The 27,655-nt window shown below is 42.1% G+C and overlaps 1 protein-coding gene across 4 annotated transcripts; it reads left to right on the forward strand.

The window, feature by feature from the left end:
- The first annotated feature begins 1,464 nt into the window (after positions 1-1,464).
- On the forward strand, positions 1,465-27,333 carry PSMA5 (proteasome 20S subunit alpha 5). Of its 4 annotated transcripts, none has more exons than XM_023232598.2 (9): positions 1,465-1,613; positions 6,303-6,369; positions 13,511-13,637; positions 15,850-15,917; positions 16,818-16,925; positions 17,066-17,124; positions 18,192-18,294; positions 19,276-19,362; positions 27,092-27,333. In XM_023232598.2, exons 1-9 carry the CDS (start codon positions 1,585-1,587, stop codon positions 27,167-27,169), a joined length of 726 nt encoding a protein of 241 aa, XP_023088366.1. In that variant the 5' UTR covers positions 1,465-1,584; the 3' UTR covers positions 27,170-27,333. The 4 variants fall into 4 exon arrangements, with proteins under 4 accessions (XP_023088366.1, XP_023088368.1, XP_023088370.1 ...); XM_023232600.3 differs by having other exon boundaries at positions 1,482-1,525; XM_023232601.3 differs by having other exon boundaries at positions 1,488-1,510.
- The last annotated feature ends 322 nt before the right edge of the window (positions 27,334-27,655 follow it).

Consider the following 27,655-nt stretch of genomic DNA (forward strand, 5'->3'; position numbering starts at 1 on the left):
TTCCTACTGAATCCATGAAGGAAGTCAGAAAATAAAGGGTGGGGAAAACAGATGTTGGCTAATACTCAAAAGGCATATTTTTACATTTCCTGGACCTTTGATATGCCTTGGTGACTTACAAACCTAATCCAGGACCAAGAATGAACTTTACTGGAGAGATACAGGCCTTGAGAGGTTAAGGACTTGACTAGTGGTATCACATTAATAACTAGAAATGAGATGCTGCCATTTCCCTTTCTAGCATAAATGACTTCTTTCCCCCAACTCCAGCTTTATTAAGGTATAAGAGACAAACAGAAATTGTTCATGTTTATGGTACACAACGTGACGTTTTGATATACATATACATATACATATACATATACACACACACACACACACACTGCGAATAATGAAGCTCATCAACATAATCCATCACCTCACATACTTTCCTATGGTGAGAACATTTAAGGTGTACCCTCTTCACAATTTCAAGTACACAATACATGATTATTAACTATAGAACTCATCCACCTTGTCTGACTGAAACTTTGTATCATTTGACCAACATTTCCTTCTATTCCCCACCCCCGTGCCAAGAGTTCGTACTTGCCTTTCTTGAACAAATACTTCAATTACAGTGTTATTTCGAAGCTGTAAAGTTGCTCCTTAAGCAACTTATTGAAGGGAAGCAAGGAGCGTCGATAAATAAAGCGCTTTTTTTTTTTCGGATAGGGTTTGGCTGTTGCCCAGGTTGCAGTGCAATGGCACGATGTGGGCTCACAGAAAACACTTATATTTTTAACAAATAACAGAAAAAGCAGTGAATATTTTGAAGTCGGATCCTGAAATCTAGGTTATTTAGGTCTGAAACCTGTACTAGGTGGAGGGGTGCAAGAAAGAGTTGATAAAATTACCTTAACCATATGGAAACTCGAAGACTTTCTTACATACTTAACCCCTCGTCCCCCGCTTTTCTCAATAAACGAGCCAAACTGGCCGAAGCTAAGGGACTAGTCCGCGGCGCCGGCTCAGACCCACTGTAGCGGACCGGTTGCCACCCAAAGTCCTGGAGCCTTCGACCGGGCACGGAGAACACCGCGGAGGAACCCTAAGAGAGGGAACCCTGCGAAGAGAAGGCAGGTGGCGGCCTTGCAGGAAACCGAGCCAAAGTACTCTAGCTGGGATTACGGGAGCCGGCGAGGGACCTATTAAGTCAGGGTTCAGACAGCCCGGCTCTGCGTGCAAGCCCTTTCAATTGCCAGTCTTGGGGCGGGCTCACACCTTCTCTAAAAGGCGAACTCACTACACGCCTTGGGTTCCAATCGTCCCTAGCAACCACCCGAGATTTAAGGCGGAAGTACCTCACTGGTCCTCCTCCTCCGGACCAACCATGCCCTGGCGAGGAAGCGTGTTGGCCCAATCACCTCGGCGGGAACTACTACCAGCCAATAGGAAGCAGGCACAGGAGGGCGGGCTAAAGAGGTCGCGGTCGCACGCGCAGTTGGTCTTTGGTACTGTGGCAGTGTGGGTGAGTTGGGTGCCGGTGGAGTCGTGTTGATCCTCAGAATCCCCGCGTAGCCGCTGCCTCCTCCTGCCCTCGCCATGTTTCTCACCCGGTCTGAGTACGACAGGTCCGTGCGGCTGGGGGACGTCGGGTGGGAATTATGGGTGGCAGGCCGGGGACCTGGCCGCGCGGCCTGGGTTCTGCCGTGTCATGGGGCTCCCCAGGAACCCGAGATTGGCCGGACCTGGGGATCTCTTGCCCTCCTCAGGCGCCCGCCGTGGTTCCCCAAGCTGGACCACTTCGGCGGCACTTGTCCTACCGCTGAGTCACCCCCTGGGTCCTAACTCAGTGCGGAAGCGAGAAGCTCAGACTTGTGCTTGGTAAAGAAGGCGTGAGGAGCCGGTACTCCTAACTTGAACCCGGAGAGGGCCAAGGGTCATCCCTTGCCCCATTCATCTTTTCGCGCCTAGTATGACTGCCTTAAACAAACAAAAAGTTAAACGTGCCTCCTTGGCAGAAAAAGCAACTGGTTTGTAGTAGGGCATGCTGCGGTGTATAGTTCCTGCAGAAGTGCGAGCGCAGACGTAGCTTTGGCTGGATATATTGTCTGGAGTCTGATCTTATAGGAACTGGAATTTAGAGTGGTTTTCAAGAGATTTCTCATCATATTGATTCCAACTGACCAAAATTTTTCTGACTTTTTAAAAGTTTAAAGCAAATTTTAAAAAACTTGTGGTGTGAAAATGCGTACAATATTAAGTTGTACATATTTATGCTGTAGATATTTTTACTTTCAGTTTCTGTTTCATGAGTTAAGTTTTTACATAGCTACTAAGTTTTTTTTTTAAAGTCAGGGAAGGCAGACATTTTCTTTGTACTGAGTGGTGTCAGAAGCTGCATTTCCTGTCAAGTATATGCTGATCCTTTCAAGTATATGCTGACCACTTGCAGTTACCACTTTTTCATTTTTTTTACTGACTCATAGAAGATGTGTGTGAAGTTTTGACATATTTCCCCACTGTCCTACAAAGTGCCTTTGTTGGTCGATATTTAACTTCCAGAACATTGAAGAGAATCATCTTCGGGTGACATATAATTTTGAGTTAGGGTGTGTATGATAGAAATTGTTATCCTTATCAGAAATCATTTATTAAATTTTGTGGCCATTTGCTTAACATATGTATCGACTGCTTTGTTACTTATTTTTCTGTCTTCCCAAGATGGCCTAAAATACATCCCTTTTTATTCTCTTAGTTAATGTGCTTGAGTGCTTGCTGTGAACAAAGCACTGTTCTAGGTGCTGATGCTACAGCAATGGACAAAATCAAGCTCCTTGCTCTCATATAGGAGACTCTTTTGAGATAAAGTCTCGCTCTGTCGCCCAGGCTGGAGTGGAGTGATGTGATCTTGGCTCACTGCAACCTCCGCCTCCCGGGTTTTGTTTGTTTGTTTGTTCTTGAGACAGGACGGAGTCTTGCTCTGGCGCCAGGCTGCAGTGCAGTGGCATGATCTCGGCTCACTGCAACCTCTGCCTCCTGGGTTCAAGCGATTCTCCTGCCTCAGTCCCCCGAGTAGCTGGGACTACAGACACGCGCCACCACGCCCAGCTAATTTTTGTATTTTTAGTAGAGACAGGGTTTCACCATGTTGGCCAGGGTGGTCTCGATCTCTTGACCTCGTGATCCATCTGCCTTGGCCTCCCAAAGTGCTGGGATTACAGGCATGAGCCACCGCGCCTGGCCTGCCTCCCAGGTTTAAGCAATTCTCTGCTTCAGCGTCCTGAGTAGCTGGGATTACAGGCGGTGCCGCCATGCCCGGCTAAGTTTTGTATTTTTAGTTGAGACTGGGTTTCCTCATCTTGGCCAGGGTAGTCTTGAACTCCTGACCTCGTGATCCACCTGCCTTGGCCTCCCAAAGTGCTAGGATTACAGGTGAGAGCCACCTCGCCCAGCCTGAGACTCTTAAAGAATTGTTTACAGGCACAGTGTCTCATGCCTGTAATTCCAGCACTTTGGAAGGCCGAGGCAGGATTGCCTGAGCTCAGGAGCTGGAGACCAGCCTGGGCAACATAGTGCGACCTCGTCTCTACTAAACATTAAAAACAAATCAGCCAGGTGTGGTGGTGCTGATCTTGTCTCCAAAAAAAAAAAAAAAAAAATTGTTTGTAGAAGTAACTATAGTGTGAGTCAGAAATATATTAATGCCATTAGAGAAACTCAAATCAATACCATCGAATTTTTGATGAGGGATTGCATGCAATATGAGAGGATCTTGGAAAACTTCACAAAGGAGCTGACATTTAAACTTGGTCTCTTGAAAGAGTAGGAATTTAATAAAGACAGATCACTAGTTTTGAGTTGGAGAATATGGGATAAATGAAGGAGGGGCAATGGACAAGCACAAAGCATTTTGGGAAAAGTCCAGTCTGACTGGCACATATGATACATGTATGGGAACAGCAGGAGATAATGGGAATAACAGCATGCTGCTAGATATTGAATGGTTTTTAATACGAGGCTAAGGAGTTTGGGTCCTAGTTCTGTAGGCAACTGTGTGCTGTTAAATAATGGTTGTGTTTTACAGAGATTAATTGTCTGAATTAGGGAAAAGTGAGTCAATACCTGTTAGGCTATTACAATAGTTAGGTGAAAGGTAATGAGGGCATTGAGAAGGAAGAGTGATGTGTTACTGTGGAGGAGGAATTGATATGAATTGGTATGACTTAGCATATAGTTGGATATGGGAAAAGATGAGGAGGAATGAGTCAGATCATTCAGAACTTCCTATCTTGGGAACACTGGAAGATCGGAGGTGTTTTAAAATAAAACTGAAATAGGAATGGCAGGAGATAAAGTCAATTTTGCAAGGTGACTGGATTTAAAGAGATAATATTTAAAACTGAAAAATGTTAAGTGTTAAGTGCTAATGGGATATGCCAGTGGAAATGTTCAGCAAACATTTAAATTAGTTAGGAAAGAGGTAAAACTGGTAATAAAGATTTGGAAGTAACTGGTGCTTAGCACTCTGTCACCCAGGCTGGAATGCAGTGGTGCCATCGTGGCTCACTGCAATGTCCGCCTCCTGGGTTCAAGTGATTCACGTGCCTCAGCCTTCCAAGTAGCTAGGATTATAGGCGCCTGCCACCACGCTCAGCTAATTTTTGTTTTTTTAGTGGAGACGGAGTTTCACCATGTTGGCCAGCCTGGTCTCGAACTCCTGACCTCAGCTGATCCGCCCGCCTCGACCTCCCAATGTGCTGGGATTACAGGCATGAGCCACCACGCCAGGCCAAAAGCACTGCTATATGACATGTTACCTGTTGTGAAGTCCAGACTCCATAAACCACGGATTGCAACCATCTCGTTCATTTGTTCACATGTTTTTTGTGTCCATTGTGTGCTCAAAGCTTTTATAGCTGAGACCATGTTTGGTGCCTGTTCTCCGTAGGGATTTCCAGCACACTTGAGCAAGGAAAGGTGGAAAGTGTTAAGGGGAAGTGTTTTAGAGAGAAAAGCAGTCTGACATGTAATTTATATAAATGTTGAGTGAATTAACTAGGTTAGAATTAGGAACTACATGGATCTCAGTCTGTTAAGATAACAATAGTAATTCATACAAATAAGTAGAGAAATGTACCTGTGACTGACTTTTACTAAAAAGTAATAATTAGGGCTGGGTGCAGTGGCTCACGCCTGTAATCCCAGCACTTTGGGAGGCTTAGGTGGGCGGATCACTTGAGGTCAGGAGTTTGAGACCAGCCTGGCCAACATGGTGAAACCCCATCTCTACTGAAAATACAAAAATTAGCTGGGCATGGTGGCAGGCATCTGTAATCCCAGCTATTTGGGAGGCTGAGGCAGGAGAATCGCTTGAACCCAGGAGATGGAGGTTGCAGGGAACCAGAATTGCACCACCACACTCCAGCCTGGGTGACAGAGCACTCTCAGTCTAAAAAAAAAGAAAGAAATTGGGCCGGGCACGGTGACTCACACCTGTAATCCCAGCACTTCGGGAGGCCGAGGTGGGTGGATCACGAGGTCAGGAGATTGAGACCAGCCTGGCCAATATGGTGAAACCTCATCTCTACTAAAAATACAAAAATTAGCTGGGCGTGGTGGCATGCACCTGTAGTCCTAGCTGCTGGGGAGGCTGAGGCAGAATTGTTTGAACCCGGGAGGCGGAGGTTATAGTGAGCCGAGATCATGCCATTGCACTCCAGCCTGGGCAACAGAGCGAGACTCTGTCTCAAATTTAAAAAAAAAAAAGTAATAACGTTTATAGAGATTGTCTGAATTAGGGGAAAAACACTTCGGACTTGCTCCACGAGTCAATACCTGTTAGGAGACTATTACAAAAGTTAGGTGAAAAGTAATGAGGGCATTGAGAATGGAAAGAAGAGTATTAACCCCAGATATTAACATCATATGCATGTTATGGGAAGAGGATAAGGAAAAATGCACATTTTCTTGGAAATTGGCTGATAGTTTTGGGTCATGAACTTACCAAAGGAACTGACAAGTCTGTTCAAAATGGACCCAGGTTGATTCAGGATTGAGGCAGAAAAGTCACTTGCTCTCATTTCATCAGTTTGGGAAGACTTTCTGGGAGTGGGGCAGAAGCATTCTATATATAGGTTCCATTCCCTTGAGAAACTGTTAATGTACAAAAAAATGCTACAGATTGTTGTGGGCGAAGTAGAGAATAATGACAGCATGCATATTCTGTAGCTATCTGAGCTAGTTGTCAAGGAACTTGAATTCAGTGTCTACATGACTAGTTTTTATGAGTATAATTAATAACTTTTTTTAAATTATAGGGGCGTGAATACTTTTTCTCCCGAAGGAAGATTATTTCAAGTGGAGTATGCCATTGAGGCTATCAAGGTATAGTAGCAAGTAGCATAGTTCCTGAAATTTCATGGCTACCTAACATTTTGCTGGCAGAACACTTGGAGTAAATGTGGTTTAACCATTCCTTTAGAAAATGTTCTTACATCCCTTTAGGCAACCACTGTTAACCATTTTTATAACAGTTTCAATCCTATTCCTAATATCTATTTTAAAACTTTTTGAGCAGTTAACTGCTTCATAATTATCTTAATAGCTTTTTCTCAGTGGGGGTGGAGGGACATATTTGTGCTTTTGATCCTCTTAGCTATAAAGAGGGATACAGAAGTCCAGAATTAGCACTTGTACTACTTTTTCTGTTTTGTTTTCTTTAGCAAATCATGTATTTGACTACCTTTGTATTCTTTTTTTTTCCTTTCTTTTCTTTTTGAGATGGAGTCTCGCTCAGTCGCCCAGGCTGGAGTTCAGTGGCGTGATCTCAGCTGACTGCAACCTCCGCCTCTTGGGTTCAAGTGATTCTCTTGCCTCAGCCTCCCAATAGCTGGGATTACAGGCATGTGCCACTGCGCTCGGCTAATTTTTTAAAAATTTTTAGTAGAGATGGGGTTTTACTACCAGGCTGGTCTTGAACCCTTGACCTCAAATGATTCGCCCGTCTCAACCTCCCAAAGTGTTGGGATTATAGGCATGAGCCACAACACCCGGCCCACCTTTGTATTCTTGTTGGTAAAGACACCTTAGGGACTAAAGAGATTTGTTTTAGTTTTTTTTAGAAACAGGGTCTCACTCTGTCACCCATGCTGGAGTACAGTGACACCGTCTTAGCTCATTGCAGCTTCTAACTCCTGGGCTCAAGTTTTCCTCCCACCTTAACTTCCTTAGCAGCTAGGATACAGATATGTCCACCATGCCTGGCTTTTTTTTTTTTGTAGAGATGTGGTCTTGCTATGTTGCCCAAGTTGGTCTCAAACTCCTGGGCCCAAAGCAATCCTCCTGCCTCAGCCTCTCAAAGTGTTGGGATTTACAGGTGTGAGCCACCACACCTGGCCTGGACTGGATAATTCTTTGTTGTGGAGGGCCATCTTGTGCATTTTAGAATGTTTATCAATTCCTGGATACTACCCATTAGATGCCAGCAGCACTCTTTCAGTTGTGACAACCAAAAATGTCTCCAGACTTTGCCAAATGTCTGATGGGGACAAAAGGACCCCCAGTTGAGAATCACTCTTCTAGATAAAAAGTATATATGAATTCTGTCCTACTCTGTTCAGTTGGGGATTCAAGATCAATATACTATAAATAAAACAATTAGAGAACAATTAAGTGCTAAATTAAGTTTTCTGGCAATGGTTGCTGATTATATATTTGTTTGATTTTTAAGGTATACATGCATGTAGTTTCAGAGTCAAAAGGCAAAGTAGTTCTATAAACCTTGTAACAAAAATAGCAGTTCTTGAGGCCTGCATCATCTGTGTTCAGCTTTTCAGAGGCAACACTTCAAATTGTTTCAGCTGGTAATGTTCTAGGCATGTACTTCCATATCTCTACAACACAGGTTTATGGTTTTTTTATTAGACATTATCCACGGACTTTTCATTATGAAGGATGAAGATTTCTGCCCCAACCCCACACCCCTAGTCCCCACCACACACAATTGTCTTCTGAGGTGGGGATAGGGTGACCCTCTCCATATATATCATGAATATCATAATTTTGTTAGATCATTAGTCAATAGTTACGTTAGTATGACTGTAAATGCTTTTCACAGCTGAGCCATTTTGTGTTTTATAATTGTTTTTCTATTTCTGCACAACATTGTTTTTCTTGGAGTTAATAATTCTCTTTTAAAAAATACTTGCTTAATTTAGTGTGATCAATAATGCATCCCAAAGTCTCTCCAGGTTACATGTATCCTCTCAAAACATTCAGGCAAATTAAGTGTCCTATTAAGGATTCCCTTTTTTTTTTTTGAGACAGGGTCTTGCTCTGTCAGCCAGCCTAGAATACAGTGGTGCATCTCAGGTCACTGCAGCCTCAATCTCCCAGGCTCAAGTGATCCTCCCACCTCAGCCCCCAAAGTAGCTGGGACTACAGGTGTGCACAACCATGCCCGGCTTATTTTTTTATTTTTTTGAGACGGAGTCTCACTCTGTCACCCAGGCTGGAGTGCAGTGGTGCTATCTTAGCCCACTGCAACCTCTGCCTCCCAGGTTCAAGCAATTCTCCTGCCTCAGTCTCCTGAGTAGCTAGGATTACAGGCACGTGCCACCACACCTTGCTAATTTTTGTATTTTTAGTAGAGATGGTGTTTCACCATATTAATCAGGCTGGTCTCGAACTCCTGACCTTGTGATCCACCTGCCTCGGCCTCCCAGAGTGGGAGATGCAGATGTGGGCCACCGCGCCCGGCCTAAATTTTTGTATTTTTTGTAGAGATGGAGTTTCGCTGTGTTGCACAGGCTGGTCTTGAGCTCCTGAGCTCAAGTGATCTGCCCACCTCAGTCTCCCAAAGTGCTGGGATTACGGGCATGAGCCACAGTGCCCTATTAAGGATTCTTAATGAAATCTTGGAGCCTTCTAACCTGCTCCAATCTGGACTGGTCGTTCTCTGGGCCTCCTGCATAGCTGTGGACTTCATTTTCTGTGAGATCATTCTAGGCGTTCCCTTTAACTCCCTCTTGTGTTAGGCCCCATGTCATCTTTTTTGATTTATTTGCTCAATTTGGTAGAACCCATTTTCCAATAGTATTATAGAAACTATTTATTTATTTATTTATTTAGAGTTGGAATTTCGCTCTTGTTGCCCAGGCTGGAGTGCAATGGCGCGATTTTGGCTCACTGCAACCTCCGCCTCCCGTGTTCAAGAGATTCTCCTGCCTCAGCCTCCTGAGTAGCTGGGATTACAGGCATGTGCCACCACGCTCAGCTAATTTTGCATTTTTAGTAGAGTTGAGGTTTCTCCATGTTGGTCAGGCTGGTCTCGAGCTCTTGACCTCAGGTGATCCGCCCGCCTCAGCCTCCCAAAGTGCTGGGATTATAGACATGAGCCACCGCGCCTGGCCAGAAATAATTTTAAATTTCCAACTTCTTTTGTTTCTTTTCGTCTTTTAAGCATCCTGTTCTTGTTTTATGGATGAAATGTCTTATTTTTCTTCAACCGTTTTCTAATTTTTCTTGAAATTTTTTTTCTCTGTGGGACATTGTTGCTCATCCCTATAATCCCAGCACTTTGGGAGACTGAGGCAGGAGGATCACTTGAGCCTAGGAGTTCAAGACTAGTCTGGGCAACATAGCCCCTGTCTAGAAAAAATTTTAAGAATTAGGCTGGGCAAGGCTCACACCTGTAATCCTAGCACTTTGGGAGGCTGAGGCAGGAGGATTGCTTGAGTCTAGGAGTTCAAGACCTGCATGAGCAACATAGTGAGACCTTATCTTCACAAAAAATTTTAAAAATTAGCAATGGCTGGGCGCGGTGGCTCAAGCCTGTAATCCCAGCACTTTGGGAGGCCGAGACGGACGGATCACGAGGTCAGGAGATTGAGACCATCCTGGCTAACGCGGTGAAACCCCATCTCTACTAAAAAAAATACAAAAAACTAGCTGGGCGAGGTGGCGGGCACCTGTAGTCCCAGCTACTCGGGAGGCTGAGGCAGAAGAATGGCGGGAACCCGGGAGGCAGAGCTTGCAGTGAGCTGAGATCTGGCCACTGCACTCCAGCCTGGGCGACAGAGCGAGACTCCGTCTCAAAAAAAAAAATTAGCTGAGTGTGGTAGTGTACACCTGTAGTCTTAGCTATTTTGGAGGCTTAGGTGGGAGTATCTCGTAAGCCTGGGAGGTTGGAACTCCATGAGACGTGATTGTGCCACTGCACTCCATCCTGGGCGACAGAGTGAGACCCTGTCTAAAATATTTTTTTTTTCCTTTTGAACTGGTCAGATTCTTTAGAGCTATGTTTTTCTTTTTCTTTTTTTTTTTTTTTGAGACAGAGTCTTGCTCTGTCACCCAGGCTGGAGTGCAGTGGCCGGATCTCAGCTCACCGCAAGCTCTACCTCCTGGGTTTACGCCATTCTCCTGCCTCAGCCTCCCGAGTAGCTGGGACTACAGGCGCCCGCCACCTCGCCCGGCTAGTTTTTTTGTATTTTTTTAGTAGAGACGGGGTTTCACTGTGTTAGCCAGTATGGTCTTGATCTCCTGACCTCGTGATCCGTCCGTCTCGGCCTCCCAAAGTGCTGGGATTACAGGCTTGAGCCACCGCGCCCGGCCAGAACTATGTTTTTCAAACTGTAGGTCTAGGCTTATTAGGAGATACTAAAGTAAATTTAGTGGTCATGAGAAGTATTTCTTTTGAGACAGAGTGTCTCTCTGTCACCTAGACTGGAGTGCAGTGGTGTGATCACTGCTCATTGCAGCCTCAACCTCCCAGGCTCAAGTGACCATGCCACCTCAGCCCCCAGCTACAGGTATGTGCCACTACACCCAGGTAATTTTTTTAAATTTTTCATGGAGGTAAAGTTTTGCCATGTTGCCCAGGCTGGTCTCAAACTCCTGGGCTCAAGTGGTCTTCCTGCCTCAGCCTCCCAAAGTGCTAGGATTATAGGCATGAGCCACCACTCCTGGCCCAGATTTCTTTTTTAAGTGAAGCAGAGCAGTAGATATCAAAATGCCTTGCCCATAGTAGTGGTGAGTGGTTTTTTTCATGAAATTTTGTTTCTGTTATGTATTTGTATTTATTTGTGGGTTTTAGTTATGAAATCAAATGTATTCCTTACTGTGGCTTTTGGTCAAAAAGTTTGAAAAACATTGCTGAGGAGAAAACTGCCTCTTCGCATTTCATTCCTGGAGGGTATTTCTGGCTGCTGGCTTCTGAGGGCTGAGTAGGGAAAGAAGGCTGAGGTTCTTAACATTCAGTTTGTAAATTTTTACATATTTACCCCGTTTTCAGTACATGATTCCTGCCTTAGACTGTGCTTGGTGTCCCCAGTCCAAAGACCCTCTGTTTTACTGTCTCCAGAGAATGAACCTGGAGTCTTCTGCAGGAGTGGGGGAGGTGCAGTCATCTAGCTTTATAGCATAGGGGAGGGCATCTGGGAATCTGTTTCTTAAACACTGGACCATCTTGCAGTTTTTAGCTCCTTGTTCATTTCCATTTCCAGAAGTCCTTGTTGCCACCATTTCCTTTTGTGAGGTCCTGTGATAAAAATCAAGTTGTTTCTTTACTTTCTTTACTGCTGGTTTAGGATTTGGATTACTCGGGTATCACTAACCTATCTTCTTTTTAGCTTCAAAGTTATGTTGCTGTGTCTTCTCCCACTCTCTGTTATAGTGGATTTATGCCTTTTTAAAAGTCCTTTAATCTTACATTAACAGACTTAAGGAAGGCGTAGAACGAATGCATGTCGTTAGTCTACACCTTTAACTAGAAATATGAGCATTCATTTTTATTTATTTATTTTTTGAGATGGGGTCTCACTCTGTTGCCCAGGCTGGAGTGCAGTGGCATGATCTTGGCTCACTACAAGCTCTGCCTCCTGGGCTCAAGCAGTCCTACTGTTTCAGCCTCCTGCATAGCTGGGAATATGGGCATATGCCACCAAGACTGGCTAATCACTGTATTTTTCATAGAAACAGAGTTTCACCATGTTGCCCAGACTGGTCTCGAACTCCTGTACTCATGCAGTCTGCCCGCCTCAGCCTCCCAAAGTGCTGGGATTACAGGCATGAGCCACTGTGCCCAACCTGAATACTCATTGTTTTACGTAAAATTTTTTGACAGTTCATCTCCTGTAGTTATGCAGGTATCCACTGATTAAGAAAATACATGCCAAAAAGCTGGTGTACATTTAATAACACTTCTAAATAAAGTCACAACTTAACACATTTGAAAAATAATATATATGTGTGTGAAACGATCATTCAGTCTGCAGACATGTTAAGCAAGTTATACAAAAAGATTCATGGGATTCTTTGGAACCCTTTGCAATGCTCACACTTGGCAGTGATTACTTTGTAGAAATAACTGAATATAATGGGAATTCAAAGAACAAAACATAGTCATGGAAGGCTTTGATGAGTGAAATTTGGATAGGGGAAAGGAAGAATGTATTCCAGGGGAGACAGCATGAGCAGAAGGGTGCAAGGATAGGAGATAATGTGGCTTGAGCAAGTGGGTTGGGCTATACCTGAGGGATTTTGTTGGAGAATAACGAGTAATGAAGTTGGAAGGGAAAAGTGGCATCAGGATATGAAGACTCTGGAAGTTTATTTGGATATTATAAGCAGTATAGGGTGATGTTAATTCTTGTGAGAAGAAATATAATGATAATAGCATTTTATTAGATCAGTCAGGCTATAACCTGAGAGATACATTGAGAGAGAGATTAAAGATGAGAGAGGTTATTGAAGTAATCTAGGCATGGAATATGAATAACATTTGTTCATATTTGGCAGGCACCATTTTAAGCATTTTGTAATACATAATGTGTTTACCCTTCTTGTTATTGTCATCCTCATTTTGCAGGAAATGGGCATAGAGGAGTAGTAGATGGCTGGGTGTTACATAAAGAGATGAATTCCAGGTATATTGTGGACTTCTAGCGACCTTAAATAATTAATAGTTTTACGCTGTTGGTGGTGATGATGGTGGTGGTTCTTTTTGTCCCTCCGTACCTTCCTTTGTTACTTTTTTGGAGGTCAGGTAGGTTGGGGAATATCACCTCTTGGGACAGACCAAGATAGATGTAAGAGGTGAAAAGAGACCGGGTCCAGAAAAGACATTAAGAGTTTTATTACTTTCTTGCCCACTATGTTTAGAACTTTTGAATCCTCCCTCCTCCAAATATTGGCATTAGAGAATGGATTTTTCCAATGTTTGAAAGACTTTGTTGAACTTACTCTTTTGGGGTTCTAGAAATTACCTGGGTAAATTATAAAGAAAACATTAAAAACTTAAAAAAATTTAAGGGAGAAAAAAAGAATTTTTTTCTGTAAATCAATATTCTTGCTATTGACAGGAATAGTATATTAATTACTTAGAGTATATTAGGGTGCTCTTCTCTCTGCCTATAAGATGTGGCCAATTGCAGTTTCTATCATGTGAAGATTTACAGAGAGCTATCTGGTGAGTATGTGAGGCAGTTATTTGATCTGTATATGGTAATCATAAGATGTTTCTCTTTAGCTTGGTTCTACAGCCATTGGGATCCAGACATCAGAGGGTGTGTGCCTAGCTGTGGAGAAGAGAATTACTTCCCCACTGATGGAGCCCAGCAGCATTGAGAAAATTGTAGAGATTGATGCTCACATAGGTAAGGAGTGGAGGAAAGCTGTTCTGTAGGACCTGGTCTGGGTTAATTAGTCCTCTTATGATGTTCCAAGGAAGGTTTATGAAACGAACACGTTATCCCCTTGTTCGCTATTGTTTTCCAGGCAGTAGGCCAGAATGCATAAATGTAGGAGTAGGGGGCTGTTGCAGGGCTCATTTATGTTTAACCTACTCCCAGAAGTACCTTTCCCCTCAAATTTAGACTTGGTAAATGTGATGGTTGTTGAAATATGCAAAGGTTGAATCATAGGCCAGCTCCTTACGATGGTTGGTCTTTACTGATGCATAATATTTGCTCTAGTAGGAGGCCACTAGAGCACAGGATTATATATGGGAAGCTGGAGTGTCCATTGAGAAAAGAGGAATTCTCAAAGATCTTTGGAGTGACTACAAGTTATAAGAATAATATACACTTGACTACATCAGTCTTCCTCCTTTGTTTTCAGATTATCTTTGTATTCCTTGTTCCCTCTACCCACTTTTTTGGTCTTTAATTCCCCTGCCTTGACTTCTGACATCATTGTATAATAGTATTACAGGGTGAGTAGTTCTACTTACTTAAGGAATGGCATTTTGTTTGGCTATCCAAATTTTCTTAACCTGTCTAGTCATCTAATTAATGAAGCATTGGTAAAATAATTAATATGCTTGAAGGCATTAGAACCAAATGCCGTGGTGACTCTGGAAGCTTGATACTATCTCTTTCATAGATATAGAAACTGAGATTTTATCTTTTAAGATTGGAACATTGTGTCTGCTTTAACTCAAGTCACTTGTCTTTTGAAGGTAGCTCAGTGTCACTACATTCAACAAATTGAGAGCCTACAATGTGCCAGACATTATGCTAGATACCAGGAAATAGAAAGGAATAAGACATAGTCCTTGTTTTCCAGGAGCATACGGTCTAATTGTGGTGGTGGACATGTAAGTAAGTCAATGCAATTAAGTGACAAAAGTATTAAGAAAGACTCTAGTGTGTTCTCAGTAGGAGTACAAAGGAAGAAATAATTAGTTTTGCCTGGAGTCAGTGGTAGTGGGGCTTTCAGAAAAGGATTCCATGAAAGCGATTTTGAACTGAGTTTAATTCTGAAAGATAAGTGTGCACAAGGCAAACAAGTGTCTGGGTATAGCAAGGGAGAGCATTCTAGTCAGAGGGAATAGAAATGACTGAAGCCATCGTGGTGTAAAATATAAAATACCATAGCACAAGCAGTTTTGTGGGACTGGGACATGAACTGCAGCAACAGATGAGTCAGTCAGAGAGTGGAATTCCCTTTTTACCACACCAAAGGCTTCAATGTAATCCTTTTGCAAGGATGGGAAAGGTTTTAAGCAATGAGGTAATAGGATCCCATTACAATTTTAGAAAGGCCATTCTGATAATGATATTAAAGGTAGACTAGAGGCAGGGAGGCCAGTTAAAAACTTGTAATAGTCCAAACAAAGAGATGGTGGAGGTTTTAACTAACACAGTAGCCAGAGAATGGAGAGGAAGATAGAAATTGACAGAACTTGTGATCTGATTGGTTGTGAGGGCCAACGAAGAAGACGGGGTCTAGAAGGGAAATGAGTGTGTGATATGTCCAAGTAGATATATTAAGGAAGTTATTTGGCTTTATATGTCTGAAACTTGGGAGAGAAACTTAGGCTGGAGATTTAGATTTGAGTCATGGTGCGTAAAATAACAGTTATAGCCATAATTGTGGCGGCTTGGCCATCAGGCAAACTCCCTCTGATATAACTAGTTGTTTTGTGTTTGGGACAGAGAGGCAAAAGGCTTTTGATTTATTTGAGAGTCCTCCACTGTAGTCCATAGTGAGGTGATTTTCTTTTCTCTGTCTCCCAGGTTGGGACATTCGTGTTTGCTTAGTTTGAAAATGTATCATCATCTACAGAGTGCTAAAGGGATGCTTAGGGATGTAATATGTGGAAATTCATGCTTGTTTAGCTGCTTTTCTCTGGACTTATTTTTATCATCTGGACTTCTGTGTCAGTGTGGATGGTTTTTTGTTTCTAACATTGTTAATACTTGGGTTCAGGGCAGATCATTTCCTGTCTAAACTCTTGGGTATAAAATGCCATGGGATAGCTGAATGGCTGCCATGGTTCCACTCCAGAATTTCAGGATTTCCTGAGTGAATGAAAGAGTTCTACAAGGATTTGGCCACTGGGTCACTGTCGCTTTTACATTGCAGGTTGTGCCATGAGTGGGCTAATTGCTGATGCTAAGACTTTAATTGATAAAGCCAGAGTGGAGACACAGGTAAAATTGGCATTATCTCCCTTTTACCAGGATGCTTGAGTTCCTTGTTTAGTGATTATGTAGCTGCCTGGGCTATACTGCAGGTATCTGTGTCAATATTAGATGTGGCTCTTGGGAATAATTTTGGGTAGAATTCCCAGTTAGAACTTTCTGAGGCTTGGAGTTTAGCTGTCTGATCATTGCAGTTTTAAAGAGGCTCTGGTCAGTAGTGCTGACAGTGTCTTCCTTTTTTTTTGGCTTTGCCTTATATAAAGCATGCATTGCAATGCATTGTTTCCTTATTGACTTCCTGTGGGAGCATCATGGCAGGAGGTGGACATAGTTAAAGGATATTCTCACCTCAACTGCCTTTGTTGCCAGGCTTGCAAATAACAGCCCTCCTCTGGTGAGTAATAACTTGTACCAGCTGACAAATACTGGTCAGGGATACTGTTTTTTTTGTTTTTTTAAACTTTGTAGCTGCTGCTTGGAGATAGGCTAGTAAGAAAAATATATCACACGGTAAATTTTTTGCACTTACTTGCAAGTTTGCTGTCTGTACTTATGTAAGAATAAGTCATTTAACCTAAACATCAACAGAATAAGCTAGAGTCTTTGAGGGAAAGAGGCACTTTTAGTTTTTGACAAGAGTAAACTTGGTGCTTTCAGGGCATAGCCCTCTTTTTCAAGGCAATAATTCTCTTGTTCGTCGTTGCTTAGAGTCCTTGGGATAATGTTTATTTCCAGAGCTATTTCTCTTCCTCTCGTGTACTCCCAAGTACTCAGGGTTAATGTTAATTGAGAAAACCACATTTGAGCCTTCAGTTTCCAATCCCAGTTTAAAGGAATGTGCGTAGGGAGATAGTGGGCTGTCTCAATGTCGTTATTAGAAGGGTGTACCATGGTTTGCTCTTCTTCTAGAACCACTGGTTCACCTACAATGAGACAATGACAGTGGAGAGTGTGACCCAAGCTGTGTCCAATCTGGCTCTCCAGTTTGGAGAAGAAGATGCAGATCCAGGTGCCATGGTGAGTGTGATACTTGTGTCCAGTTTTTTTATTGTTCTGTGGGACTTAGGACATCTGTCCTGTAAACATAACATTCCCAGCCCCTCTCACTCCTTACTTCATAGCCATTTATCTTAATATCTCTTACTTTTTGGTTCTAGTCTCGTCCCTTTGGAGTAGCATTGTTATTTGGAGGAGTTGATGAGAAAGGACCTCAGCTGTAAGTACCATTTTGTAATTTTCCCCCATGTTTTTGCGGGGAGTTATTTTAATTTGGGGTGGGGACTGAGAAGATTATTGTAGACTGTTAGCCAGGTATTAGCACACACCTGTAGTCCCAGCTACTAGAAGGCTGAGGCAGGAGGATCTCTTGAGCCCGGGAGTTGTCATCCAGGCTGTAGTGAGCTTATGATCATGTCACTGCACTCCAGCCTGGATAACAGAGTCAGACCCCATCTCTTTAAAAAATATATTTAAAAAAGATTATTGTAAAAAGGGCTATTGTAGAGTGTGTGTGTGTATATATATATATGGCTTCTAATACTAAAGTTTAGTGATTCTATGCCGTTTGCCCAAATTTGGGGATTCCATGAAGAATTCCCCTATTGGAACCAGTGCTAATTCTGGAAGGAATTAGAAGTAACTTGTTACTATAGTCAGGGTATATTTTAGAGCTTTGCTCTGGAATGTTGATCTGATCCTCATCCTCAGATATTTCTAAGATAGGCATAAACAAGTACCATATTTATACATACTATACTTCTGAATCCCTAAGGAAGTTGCTAATTTTTTTTAACACTTTCTAAAATGTCTGGTTTCTCCAGACAGAACATCTTTTAGATCTGTGTCTCAATATTTTTTTTTCTTTTTTTTTTTTGAGACGGAGTCTCGCTGTGTCACCCAGGCTGGGGTGCAGTGGCCGGATCTCAGCTCACTGCAAGCTCCACCTCCTGGGTTTATGCCATTCTCCTGCCTCAGCCTCCCAAGTAGCTGGGACTACAGGCGCCTGCCACCTCGCCCAGCTAGTTTTTTGTATTTTTTAGTAGAGACGGGGTTTCACCATGTTAGCCAGGATGGTCTCAATCTCCTGACTTCATGATCCGCCCGTCTCGGCCTCCCAAAGTGCTGGGATTACAGGCTTGAGCCACTGCGCCCGGCCGCGTCAGTATTTCAGTGGTGTCTCCTGGCTCCAGGGGTAAGCATTTATGCTTTGTTTTAGTGAGACATTTGTTACATGAAGTGCCACCACTCCTGAGCATTTTAGTCCTCATTTTGGGGGTTTTGCAGGTTTCATATGGATCCATCTGGGACCTTTGTACAGTGTGATGCTCGTGCAATTGGCTCTGCTTCAGAGGGCGCCCAAAGCTCCTTGCAAGAAGTTTACCACAAGGTAATTAAGTATTCTCACAACTCTTACTGTTTTTTTTAAATGGTATAATTGACATATAATAAAATGTGCAAACGTTAAGAGTTCAGTTCTATGAGTTTTGACAATTGCGAAACAAGATAACACTTTCATCACCGCCAAAAAAATGCTCATCCACATTCCAGTCAATCTCTTTCCCTCCTTTGCAACCATGTTTATTTACCACTGTCCATTAGTTTTGTCTGTTCTTGTGCTTTGTTGTAAATGGAATTAAACAATTAGTCAGTTTGTATCTGTTTTGTTTAACACTGGTTTTGAGATCCATTCATGTTGTACCAGTATTTCCATTTGATGGCTGAGTAATATACCGTGGTATGGGTGTACCACAATATGTTTATCCTCTATCTCCAGCTTTACTTAGCATTTTACAATTGGTTCTTGAAGCAAGTGGGCATTTGGTATTTTCTTTGTAGATGGGAAGATTTGGTTTTGAGTAACTCATTGGTGTGATTGAAGGCTGCTGTACTTATTCAGGTGGTTCATACAGGGAAGCCTGCTTACATTAGCTCCTAATAATATTGATTTTACTTGTGGAGGAAATTAGGTATAAAACAGGGTAAATATGAATTTTCTACATCATTGGGCTACCTCTTAGATCATTTGGGCATTATTGTTCATAGGATATTACCAATAATATTATCTTCTAAATTAAAAGAGGAATTCAAATGTACTCAAGGTAAGTCTATCCCTTTCCCCTTCTTCAAAGATTACTTTGGTTGGTAACTTTATTGTGGCTCACAATAAGGTTTTGGGGTTTTTTTCCTGAAAAAGTGTATTCTACTTATTTGCCATTTACTTGAGTTCTGGAGATACTTGTAATGCACTGTAGTAAGATGTTTGACATACTTGCTAAATACTTTTTTCAGTGAGATAAAGGGAAAATCTTTGAAGGAAGGAGGGATTGTGTATAATTAATAGGCATCTTCTTGCCTTCTTTGTTTCAAGTCTATGACTTTGAAAGAAGCCATCAAGTCTTCACTCATCATCCTCAAACAAGTAATGGAGGAGAAGCTGAATGCAACAAACATTGAGGTACTTTCTGTTTTATTGTTGGATTTTTTTCATTTGTTTTTTTAAGAGATGAGGTCTGGCTATATTGCCTAGACTAGACTGGTCTTGAACTCATGGGCTCAAGTAGTCCTCCCACCCCAGCCTCTTGAGTGGCTGGGACTATAGGTACACACACCAGGCCTGGCTAATGTGTTTTAATTTTTTTAGAGATGGGGTCTTGCTATGTTGCCCAGACTGGTCTTAAACTGGCCTCAGGCAATTCTTCTGCCTTAGCCTCCTAAGTAGCTGGAACTATAGGTGAGAGCCACTGCACCTGGCTGTTTTATTGTTTTTTATTCAGATATTATAGCTGGCATTGCTGAAGACTACATAGATCATAGAAACCACATTTTTGTATATTTAGTTCCTAAGAAATTATTAACAGCCTTTGAATAATAAACAGCTTTAGTAAAGTGGTGCTGGCAGAAGCCCGAATTCACTGAGTTAAAGAATGAGGCCTGGCGAGGTGGCTCACGCCTGTAATCCCAGCACTTTGGGAGGCCAAGGCAGGCAGATCACTTGAGACCAGGAGTTTGAGACCAGCCTGGCCAGCATGGCAAAACCCCATCTCTACCAAAAATACAAAAACTAGCCAGGTGTGGTGGCACGCACCTGTAGTCCCAGCTACTAGGGAGGCTGAGGCATGAGAATTGCTTGAACCCAGGATTCGGAAGTTGCAGTGAGCTACTGCACTCCAACCTGGGCGATAGAGGGAGACTCTGTCTCAAAAATAAAATAAACAGAATGAAAGGGAGGTGATGAGTGGAGACAACAAGAGTATGCTGCTTTCTTAAGAAGTTTGATTTGTGTCGGCAGAAGGAGCATTCAATAAAAGGATTGTGTCATTTTAAGGATGGGGAAAAATCTTGAAAATACAGAGATGAAACTAGCTTATAGAAAAATGTTGAAGGAGCCGGGCGCAGTTGTCTGTAATCCCAGCACTTTGGGAGGCTGAGACAGGTGGATCGCTTGAGGGCAAGAGTTCAAGACCAGCCTGCCCAATATGGTGAAACCTCATCTCTACTAAAAATACAAAAATTAGCCAGGCATGGTGGTGGATGCCTGTAATCCCAGCTACTTGGGAAGCTGAGGTATGAGAATTGCTTGAACCCAGTAGGTGGAGGTTGCAGTGAGCCGAGATTTCACCACTGCACTCCAGCCTGGGCGACAGAACGAGACTCTCTCAAGAAAAAAAAAAAAAGCTGAAAGAAAGAAAAGGAGAGGTTAGGATAGTGATGGAAAAGTTATAGAAGAGGTAAGGCATGGTACACATGAAAGAGTTGGTTTTGAAAAGTAAAATTCATTCAGCATCATACTGAGTACCCATTATATAGCAGGTATTATGCTGGATGCCCAGGGATACAGACACAGAAAATCCAATTCCTATTCAAGTAGTATACTGTGTAGTGCAGGGAACATATAGATAATAAGAACCAACCTGGGGTGATACTTCTGTAATATCACTAAGAACAGATTCCCGTATGTGTAACTTAGACTAAAGCATTAGGGAAGCTTCTTGGAAGAGGAGATGTCTGGAAAAGGGAGCAGAAAGGTATTCCAGGAAGAGGGGACAACATGTGCAAAGGGTTCAAGATGTAAAAATAACATTGTGGGTAAAGGAAACTTTGAGGTTTTGTCTGACTGTTGGGTGTGGGATGTATATAAGATGTGGAGGATGGTAAGGGATGAGACTGGAGAGGTATGGACCAGCTTGGGAACGTCCTTTTTTAGTGTGCTAAGAGTAGACAGGAGAAAAGGAAGTAATGACGAGTAAAGATAGGTGGGCTTGGCGGTAAACTGGAGAGTACTGGAGGGTATTGTTGGTGAATGTCTCACCCATAGATCCAGCTTTCCCCGGAATTTTCCTGGTGATTGTAAGGTCATCTGCTGAGGGTGGGTGAATGCAACAGTAAAATTGAGAATGGGAAATATTTGGAAAAGTCATTATGGCTAGGGAAAAGAGAAGACGGAAGAGTAAAAGGATTGCTAGGCCATATTAAAATCCTAGTTGAGGCCAGTAATCGCAGCACTTTGGGAAGCCAAGGCAGGCAGATCACGTGAGGCCAGAAGTTCAAGAGCAGCCTGGCCAACATAGTGAAACCCCAGCTTTACTAAAAAAAATACAAAAAATTAACTGGGTGTGGTAAGCTATTCGGGAGGCCGAGGCATGAGAATTGGTAGAGGTTGTAGTGAGCTAAGATTGCACTCCACCCTGGGCAACAGCACAAAACTTTGTCTCAGAAAATAAATAAGTAAAATGTAAAGGCCAACCAAGGCTATAATTATAAATCAGTAATTAAACCAATTAGTACTTACCAGGATATTTGTTGACCACACTCATGAGAAAATGGATGGTTGGATTAATCCGTAGTAGGGGATTGACTAGTTAAGGACAGAAAATTAGAGAGTACTGGAGGGTATTGTTGGTGAATGTCTCACCCATAGATCCAGCTTTCATAGGCTGCTGTGAAAGGTCAGTCTAAGGAGGACTAACATTTGGGAGCCACTGCTCTAGAACCCATCTGCTTTAAGTTCTTAGTCTATTAGTTGTTCCTTGGAGCTCCAGCCTCCCTCCTTTTCCCCTAAGAAAAGGAAAATATCCGGCCAGGCACAGTGGCTCACGCCTGTAATCCCAGCACTTTGGGAGGCTGAGGCAGGCGGATCATGAGGTCAGGAGATTGAGACCACCCTGGCCAACATGGTGAAACCCCACCTCTACTAAAAATACAAAAAGATTAGCTGGGCATGGTGGCGGGTGCCTCTAGTTCCAGCTACTCCGGAGGCTGAGGCAGGAGAATGGAGTGAACCCGGGAGGCGGAGCTTGCAGTGAGCCGAGATCGCATCACTGCACTCTAGCCTGGGCGACAGAGCAAGACTCTGTCTCAAAAAAAAAAAAGATCCAAGTTACATCTTACATCTTTCTTTTAAAGAAAATCTTTATATATACCTCCTTCTATCTAGTGTCCTTACTTTTAATGAACTTTTTTGAGATATAATTTACATACAGTAAAATGTACCAATTTCAAGTTTACAATTCAGCGGATGTTGATAAATGTACTACCCCATATCTGTCACCCCAGTCATTATATCGATCCTCCCAAAAAGTTCCCTCATGTCACTTTGTAGTCTCTTCCCCCACATTGATCTACTTTTTGTCACTATAGATTTGTGTTCTAGAATTTCATATAAATGTTTTCGTTTGTTTTTTTTTAAGAGATGAGGTCTGGCTATATGGCCTAGACTGGTCTTGAACTCATGAGCTCAGGTAGTCCTCCCACCCCAGCCTCTCTAGTGGCTGGGACTACAGGTGCACACACCAGGCCTGGCTTATGTGTTTTAATTTTTTGAGATGGGGTCATGTTGTGTTGCCCAGACTGGTCTTAAACTCCTGGCCTCAGGCAGTTCTCCTGCCTCAGCCTCCTGAGTAGCTGGGACTGTAGGTGACTATAGGGACTATACTTTTTTCACTTGGCACGATTTTGAGATTCACCCATGTTGCATCATTCTGTTGCATTTTATTGCTGAGTGCTATTTCATCCATCCTATTTTTTCACCTTTATTGCCAAGTCTCCTCCAAACAGAACCTGTCTTATCTCCACTGCTTCACCTCTCATTTACTTCTCAATCATTACTATTTGTTTCAGCTTTTATTATTTCCATGAGACTGCTCCTTGGTAAGATAACTCTTATTTGTCAGATTTCATGGTCACTCTTTGGAACTATCATTTGACCTTTTTGAAGCATTCATCTCGAATTTGACGGTTCTAAAATTAAAATCATTATCTTTCTTAAAAACCATTTCATCTTCCCGTATTTCTAATCTTGGTTGATGACACCCCCAGTGCACTTGTTATGCACATGAGAAACCTGGAAGACTCAGACTTTCCTTCCTTTTTATTCAATCATTTCTTTGCTCCCTTATAAATAACTCCCAAGTCAATGTCCCTTCTGCATCCCTACTTCCAGTGCCTTCTTTTGTTCAGGTCCCCATTTTTCCCCTACCTTGTATATTTTCAGAGGCCTCCTAATTAATCTTGCCCTCCTCCATTTCAGTCCTCATTGTGCTACTACAGTGGATTTTCTAAGCTACATCTAATCTTAATTGTTCTCCGCTTAAAAAATATTTTCTGGCCGGACATGGTGGCTCACGCCTGTAATCCCACCACTTTGGTAAGCCAAGATTGGTGGATCACTTGAGGCCAGGAGTTCAAGACCAGCCAGACTAGCATGGTGAAAGCCCTGTCTTTAATAAAAATACAAGAAATTAGCTAGGCACGGTGACATGCGCCTATAATCCCAGGTACTAAGGAGGCTGAAGCATGAGAATTGCTTGAACCCAGGAGACGGAGGTTGCAGTGAGCTGGGATCATGCCACTACACTCCAGAGCAAGACTCTGTCTCAAAAACAAACAAACAAACAAAACTTCTGACTTCTGTTGTCTGTGAGATAAATTCCAAAATTCTTTCCATGGCATAATTCACTACTTCTTAAGTCATTTGTTTAATCTATTAGAGACTTTGCTAAGCATTTTACATGCAATTACTTCTCTTAATCTTCACAACACTTCTATGAGATAGATATTCCTATTCCGAAATCTTATTTTACAGAAGAGGAAACTGACTTTGAGAGGGTAGGGCCAACAGGTAAATGGTAGAGTCAGGATTTGAATCCAGATCTGGTCTTAGGTCTTATACTTTTAACCACTTTAATGTACTGTCTCCCATGGGCTCTGACCCCCCTGTTCCCACTTCTTTTCAGGTCATATTCCATGTGCAACCTCCACTCTAGCCATACAGAATTACTTTCAATTTTGCAAATACATCATGTTCTTTTGTGGTTCTGCACATTTGCACATTGTTTCCCTTCCTGTCTTTGATTGTCTGACCCATTCTTGCCATGCTTTAATACATAATTCAAAAGCTGCTTCTCCCTGAAGCCTTCCTGGGCTCCCCCAGATCACTCTTATACATATGCTTAGCTTTATTATAACACTTACCTGACGTTGAACACATTGGCATCTAGCACTTAGTAAATAAGACGGACTTTCTTCATCTTTGGATCCTTAGTCACAAGTACATGTAACTAATACACAGGTGCTTATTAATTAATTATTGGTGAAATAGAGTGAAAGACAGTATCTGTTCTACCTGCCTCATAGAAGTGTTTTTTGAAAGTGAGATAATAAATAGAAAAGTATCTTTCATATTATGCAAATACATTTATTATTATGCAAATGTAAGGGATTATTTTTACTTACCTAGTGATGAGCAACTTCCTGAAGGCAGTCCTTGGCTCAAACTCTATTATTAATAGTATTGATTTGCGTTCCAGTTCTTCTGTAGGACTGTTCTACTCAGAGTTTTCCCAGTTTCTGCTTTTTAGCCCCTGTAATGTTTTGAGAAGGCTAGCTTGAGTCATGAGTGAAATTCTTTAGGCCTTCACTCTTTAGATTATTGCCCTTGTATTTCTCTGTCCTCATGTCATTGATCATCAAGTAAAGATATACCTTAACAGAAGCAGTAGTAACATGTTTATTTATTTATTTATTTGAGATAGGATCTCACTTTGTTGCCTGGGCTAAAGTGCAGTGGTGCGATCTCAGCTCACTGCAACCTCCACATCCCAGGTTCAAGCAATTCTTATGCCTCAGCTGGGACTACAGGCACAGCTGTAGTCTAACTAATTTTTGTATTTTTAGTAGAGATGGGGTTTTGCCATGTTTGCCAGGCTGGTATCGAACTCCTGACCTCAAGTGATCCACCTGCCCCAGCCTCGCAAAGTGCCAGAATTAAAGGAATTACAGGCTACGACGTCTGGCCAAGAGAAGCAGTAATATTTGTATGTTTAAATATCCTTGGAATGGAACTCATGGTCTATATGGTAAACTAATTGTTTACCTATATTTTGCAAATATATTTGGGACTTTTCTGACATTTCACGTAATTGGAGATGTATCTTTTAGGAGAATCTAGAGGAGACTACAAGCTTTGAGAGGAGAACATTTTTTCTTTTTAAGTCTGTTCCCAGGTATCGGATGTCTTAAAATGTGCAGCAGTCTTTCTGAATTTTACTTGTAGATGAGGCAGAGGATACTAAACATCATATAACTGGATTATGCTAATTCTCTTTTGCAACCTTCAAGTTATATTAAATATCAGGACTGAAAATTACTTTAAAATGCCCTACTATCTTTAATTTTTTAAAAATTATTATTAATTAATTTATTATTTTAGACAGGGCCTCTTTCTGTCACCCAGGCTGGAGTGCAGTGGGATGATCACAACCCACTGCAGCCCTAATCTCCCAGGGTCAAGAAATTCTCCCACCTCAGCCTCCTGAGTACATGGGACACAGGCATTTGCTACACCCCCTGCTAGTTTTGGGGTTTTTTTTTTTTTGGTAGACACAGGGTCTCCCTGTGTTGTCCAGACTGGTTTTTGACTCTTGGACTCAAGTGTACCTCCCGCCTCAGTCTCCCAAAGTGCTGGGGTTACAAGCATGAGCTACTGTTTCCAGCCATGTGTTTAATTTTAAAAACTGAAAAAAAAAAAAAAAAAAAAAAAAGACACTATGAGGAAATGACATGTAAAACACAAATCTTTTGAGGCAAATGTGGCACCTATTGCTCAGTATTGCCTAAAACTGTGGGACACAATCAGCAGAGAGAATGGAAAACCTAGTCATGTTAGTTAAATTTGAAATTAACCATCTGGACTTCCAGTTGTTACTGATATCTTCAGCAGTCACAACTGATTTCCTATGCCAGTGTTAATGAAATCTTTTCTTGGCCAGTCCTTTTAAAAAACATAACAGGCCAGGTGCAGTAGCTCACGCCTGTAATCCTAGCACTTTGGGAGGCCGAGGCGGGTGGATCACCTGAGGTTGGGAGTTCAAGACCAGCCTGATCAACATGAGAAACGCTGTCTCTACTAAAAATACAAAATTAGCCAGGCGTGGTGGTGCATGTCTGTAATCTCAGCTACAGGGAGGCTGAGGCAGGAAAATCACTTGAACCTGGGAGGTGGAGGTTGTGGTGAGCCTAGATCATGCCATTGCACTCCAGCCTGGACTACAAGAGTGAAACTCTGTCTCAAAAAACAGCAACAACAACAACAACAACAAACTTTTTTGATAAGTTTTGCCACATAAACAATTTTAGAGAAAATACCTTTCAGTAGTTAATGATTATTTGTTGTAGGCAATGGTCTAAGCACGTTATATATATTAACATTTAATCCTCACAACTACTCTGTGAATTAGCTATTCTCATTGTACAGATGAAGAAATAGAGGCACAGAGTGGCCAAGTAACCTGAAGTCACACACACAAGCTCAACTTTTAAGTATTTAAATATACTTCAAATATAATTCTAAAGGAGTCTTTAACAGAAAAAAGTACTGACTCCGTGTACTTTGCCGCTGCTTTTGTGATCCCTGTTGAAGTGACTTCAAGAAGTGACAGTGATGCCAGGCATTTGGTTAAGTATGATGTGGTGAGTTAACCTTAAAATAGAAAATTTGGTCAATAAGCATTTTTATTTTGGAGCCAGGGAGCTATTTTAGGGACCTGCTGCCTGGGAAGGCCTTGGGACAGCAGATCCCTTAGTTCCTAATGAATAGCTGCATCACCAACACAGCTTCTCCTGACCATGGTAGGGCCATCTGCAGGGTAACTGAGCCCAGCTTATTAACCCTTCTGTTTTCTTTCCAGCTAGCCACAGTGCAGCCTGGCCAGAATTTCCACATGTTCACAAAGGAAGAACTTGAAGAGGTTATCAAGGACATTTAAGGAAGCCTGATTCTCAGAACTTCTCTGGGACAATTTCAGTTCTTAATAATGTCCGTAAATTTTATTTCCAGCTCCTGATCCTTGGAAAATCTCCATTGTATGTGCATTTTTTTAATGATGTCTGTACATAAAGGCAGTTCTGAAATAAAGAAAATTTTAAAATATTTGTTAATAGACTGTTCTCTTCTAATAGTCTTTTTTTTTTTTTTAAAGAGATGAGGTCTCACTATATTGCCCAGGCTGGTTTCGAACTCCTGGGTTCAAGTGATCTTCCCGCCTCTTGCCTCCTGAAGTGCTGGGATTATAGGGGAGAGCCACTGCACCCAGCCATTGTAATACAGTCTTTTGTTTGAAATGCATATGTTAGTGGGCCAAAAGGATAGCATTATTAATATCCCTATTCTATGAAGATGTCTGTTCTAAAACTGTTTTAGTGATGCTCTATAACAGAATCAACTATATCCATTAATCCCTTGGTGTTGATAA

The sequence above is a fragment of the Piliocolobus tephrosceles genome, chromosome 1, assembly GCF_002776525.5.
Source record: "Piliocolobus tephrosceles isolate RC106 chromosome 1, ASM277652v3, whole genome shotgun sequence".
NCBI classification, from domain to species: Eukaryota; Metazoa; Chordata; class Mammalia; order Primates; family Cercopithecidae; genus Piliocolobus; species Piliocolobus tephrosceles.

Bases quoted from the DNA above. Each gene is read 5' to 3' on its own strand.
- PSMA5 (XM_023232598.2), top strand. From the start codon at position 1,585: ATGTTTCTCACCCGGTCTGAGTACGACAG. The intron at 6,370-13,510 runs GTATAGTAGCAA...GTTTCTCTTTAG, and splicing joins ATGCCATTGAGGCTATCAAG to CTTGGTTCTACAGCCATTGG. The intron at 15,918-16,817 runs GTAAAATTGGCA...CTCTTCTTCTAG, and splicing joins AAGCCAGAGTGGAGACACAG to AACCACTGGTTCACCTACAA.